This window comes from Octopus bimaculoides, chromosome 29 (assembly GCF_001194135.2).
Source record: "Octopus bimaculoides isolate UCB-OBI-ISO-001 chromosome 29, ASM119413v2, whole genome shotgun sequence".
Lineage (NCBI taxonomy): Eukaryota > Metazoa > Mollusca > Cephalopoda > Octopoda > Octopodidae > Octopus > Octopus bimaculoides.
Window position 1 is genome coordinate 737,308 of NC_069009.1, and position 3,706 is coordinate 741,013.

The window sequence follows — 3,706 nt, forward strand, 5'->3', positions numbered from 1 at the left end:
ATATATAAATAATACATTTCTTTCAGTTTCCATCTGAAAAGTCCACCGACAAGGCTTGGAACATACTTGCTAAAAAAAAAAAAAGTGCCATTCAGTGGATTTGAACCCCAAACCACATGGTTTGAAAGTAAGCTTCTTAACTACATAACCACACTTGCACCTATTTTAACACAAAATACATTCAATATATGCCTATATATATATAGTTGAAATTTACAGAAAAACAAAAGTCAAAGAAAAGATTTGCCACATATTTCACAGTGATTTGGTTTCTTCCCCTGTATGGATGTATTTGTGAATTGTCAAGTGATGATTTTGAGAGAATGACTCCCCACAAATATCACACTGGTATGGCTTCTCACCTGTATGAATCCGTTTGTGAGTATTAAGATTGGCTACCTGAGAGAATGATTTACCACAGATGTCACAGCGATACGGCTTCTCTCCTGTATGGATACGTTTGTGTCTGGTTAAGTGGCCAGTTTCAGAGAATGATTTACCACAGACATTACAACAGTAAGGTTTCTCTCCTGTATGAATGCGCTGGTGTTTAGTTAAGCCACCATTTTCAGAGAAGGATTTACCACAGATATCACAATGGTATGGTTTCTCTCCTGTATGAATGCGTTTGTGAGCAGTTAAGTTATAACTTTGGGAGAATGATTTACTACAGATATCACAATGATATGGTTTCTCACCTGTGTGAATGCGCTTGTGTATAGTTAAACCACCATTTTCAGAGAATGATTTGCCACAAATATCACAATGAAATGGTTTGTCTCCAGTGTGAATACGTTTGTGTCTAGTTAAAAAACCATTTTGTGAGAATGAATCCCCACAGATATCACAGTGATATGGTTTCTCTCCTGTATGAATTCGTTTGTGCTTAGTTAAAACACCATTTTCAGTGAATGATTTACCACAAATATCACAGTGATATGGTTTCTCCCCAGTATGATTACGTTTGTGTTTAGTTAAGTGCTGTTTTAGAGAAAAAGATTTACCGCAGATGTCACAGTGATTTGGTTTTTCCCCTGTATGAATGTATTTGTGAGTTGTCAAGTGATAATTTTGAGAGAATGACTCCCCACAGATAGCACAGCGATATGGCTTCTCTCCAGTATGAATGCGTTTGTGAATAGTGAGATAAACCTTTTGAGAGAAAGATTTACCACAAATGTCACAGTGATATGCCTTCTCTCCTGTATGAATACTTTTATGGATGTTTAAGTTCCCTTTTTGAGAGAATGATTTACCGCAGATGTCACACAGATATGACTTTTCTGTCATTTTCAGCATCTCTTCAATTAAAATCAACCCTTTTTAAGTCTTTCACATCAATTAATTTTCTTTCATCTTTCTTCTCTCACCTCAATATACACATAGTTTTCTTGTTTTTGTTCTGATATTATATCTGTTTCAATTATTTCCCAGTTATATTTTTTTTTACTAAATATGATCTTCACTGACAGCTGAAGAACAGCAAACTCCTTTGCAATTTTATTCAAGTTTATTTAATATACAAATTCATCTTGCACACAATCTAGACAGTAAAATAGAGAAATGTAGCTGTTCACCTCAGTTCAGATGAAATATTCCACAATAATTCACCATAGATTCATAGAAACAACATTATATCTGGTTTGTATAACACGTTCCTTTAGTTTTTAAAAGACAATTCAATATTGCTGAAGGGCCTGGATGGAGAAATGATCATTATGCCAATGTCATCTGATATTCTGAAATAAAATAGAAACAACAGGGTAAGATATAGAAGATACTTAAACAGCAGAGATTTAAGATCTTTTATCTTTTACTTGTTTCAGTCATTTGACTATGGTCATGCTGGGGCACTACCTTGAAGGGTTTCTGTCTAACAAATTAACTCTGGGACTTATTTTTTAAAGTCTAGTACTTATGCTAGCATTCACTTTTGCTAAACTGCTAAGTTACAGGGACATAAATAAACCATCACACACTAGTTGTCAAGTGGTGGTGAGGGACAAACACAGACAGACAGACAGACACACACACACATTCAATGGGCTTCTTTCAGTTTCTGTCAACCAAATTCACTCATGAGGTTTTGGTTGGCTTGTGGCTTTAGTAAAAGACACTTGCCCAAGGTGCCACGAAGTGGGACTGAACCTAGAATCATGTGGTTGGGAAGTAAGCTTATTACCATAAAAAATGCATTGGAGGGTATGGGGGAAATTTGAGCTCAAATTCCGCTTAGGTCAACTTTGCCTTTCAGAGTCGTTAAATTAGGTACCAGTGAAACACCAGAGTCAATGTAATCGATTAGTTCCCTCCCACCGAATTCCAGGCCTTGTGCTTTCATTAGAAAGGATTATTATTTACAGAATTGTCAAAAATCGATACTGCTTACCAAAAACCATATATACACACAAATGTATGTATGTATGTATGTATACACACACACACACACGAATTTTCAGGTGTGTTAATCCAAAACAATTACAAAGAATACGGAAGCAGGTCCATCTTCAATTTTTTCTTTTAATTTAACAGGTAAATTATACAGCATAATTAGTCAACGATACTTGGTGCTTCTTACTACTTACTTGATGTGGGTACTATTGAAGAAGAGGGGTCCCGGTGCGCGCACTCGTGTGGTTAACCCAAACCTTGACTATACCTGGAAGTTCTCACTGAATAATTTAATCCTATATACTCATCGTGTATATGCACACACAGTTACAACACACATATATTCAAGACATATATACTCATATATACAAGAACATACGTAGTACAAATGGTATTAGTAATGTTATATAGTTAATTAAACAGTAATTCATTTATTACCCACAGTTAGATAAAGGACTTACTTGTATTTCTCCATAAATTTCTGATCTCCAATATTTTTCTAATTACGTCCATTCTCTTATTTCGTGCATTCATATGATTCAAACACAACAGGCATTACAAAACTCGACTTGTAGGAAACGAAACGAACAAGAAACCGGAAGTTGTCGTCTGGGTTCTCCACCCATCTTCTTAATTTTGTTTTTAGACCTTTTTGAGAGATACATTAAATATAAGAAACGTATTTCATTTGTTCATTAGAATTAATAGCAAACGAGATCAATTTATGATAAACTTTTGTCTATTTCTCTCGCCTTATCTTCACTAATAATTTATTTTTGAAACTATATAATTTCTTTAATATTTTTGATACTAAATGAGAGAGTTCTTCAACGTACATGTTAAGGTATGCATGCACTTGTGCGTGTCTGCGTAAATGTTTCTAGAGGTAAGAGGTTAGAAAGGAGAAATATGTTCACTTCTCGAATGTAATACAACTGTTCTGAACTGTTGATTACCAGATTAAATATCACAATGACTGTTGAAAGACCTCTTTTACTCTTTTACTTGTTTCAGTCATTTGACTGTGGCCATGTTGGAGCACCGCCTTTAGTCGAGCAAATCGACCCCAGGACTTATTCTTTGGAAGCCTAGTACTTATGCTATCGGTCTCTTTTTGCCGAACCGCTAAGTTACGGGGACGTAAACACACCAGCATCGGTTGTCAAGCAATGTTGGGGGGACAAACACAGACACACACACATATATATATATACATATATACGACGGGCTTCTTTCAGTTTCCGTCTACCAAATCCACTCACAAGGCTTTGGTCGGCCCGAGGCTATAGTAGAAGACACTTACCAAAGGTGCCAC

The 3,706-nt window shown here is 35.7% G+C and overlaps 1 protein-coding gene across 2 annotated transcripts; it reads right to left on the bottom strand.

The window, feature by feature from the left end:
- Positions 1-4: 4 nt before the first annotated feature.
- On the bottom strand, positions 5-3,013 carry LOC106873849 (zinc finger protein 678-like). 2 transcript variants are annotated; one of them, XR_008267038.1, is made up of 3 exons: positions 2,853-2,999; positions 1,578-1,739; positions 5-69 (listed from the first exon to the last, which is right to left on the bottom strand). XR_008267038.1 is itself a non-coding variant. In XM_052977986.1 (2 exons), exon 2 carries the CDS (start codon positions 1,297-1,299, stop codon positions 256-258), a length of 1,044 nt encoding a protein of 347 aa, XP_052833946.1. In that variant the 5' UTR covers positions 1,300-1,739; positions 2,853-3,013; the 3' UTR covers positions 77-255. The 2 variants fall into 2 exon arrangements, 1 of the variants encoding a protein (XP_052833946.1); XM_052977986.1 differs by lacking the exon at positions 5-69 and having other exon boundaries at positions 77-1,739; positions 2,853-3,013.
- Between the last annotated feature and the right edge of the window lie 693 nt (positions 3,014-3,706).

Excerpts from the sequence above, each read along its gene's own strand:
- LOC106873849 (XM_052977986.1), bottom strand. The coding sequence starts at position 1,299 with ATGCTGAAAATGACAGAAAAGTCATATCTGTGTGACATCTGCGGTAAA.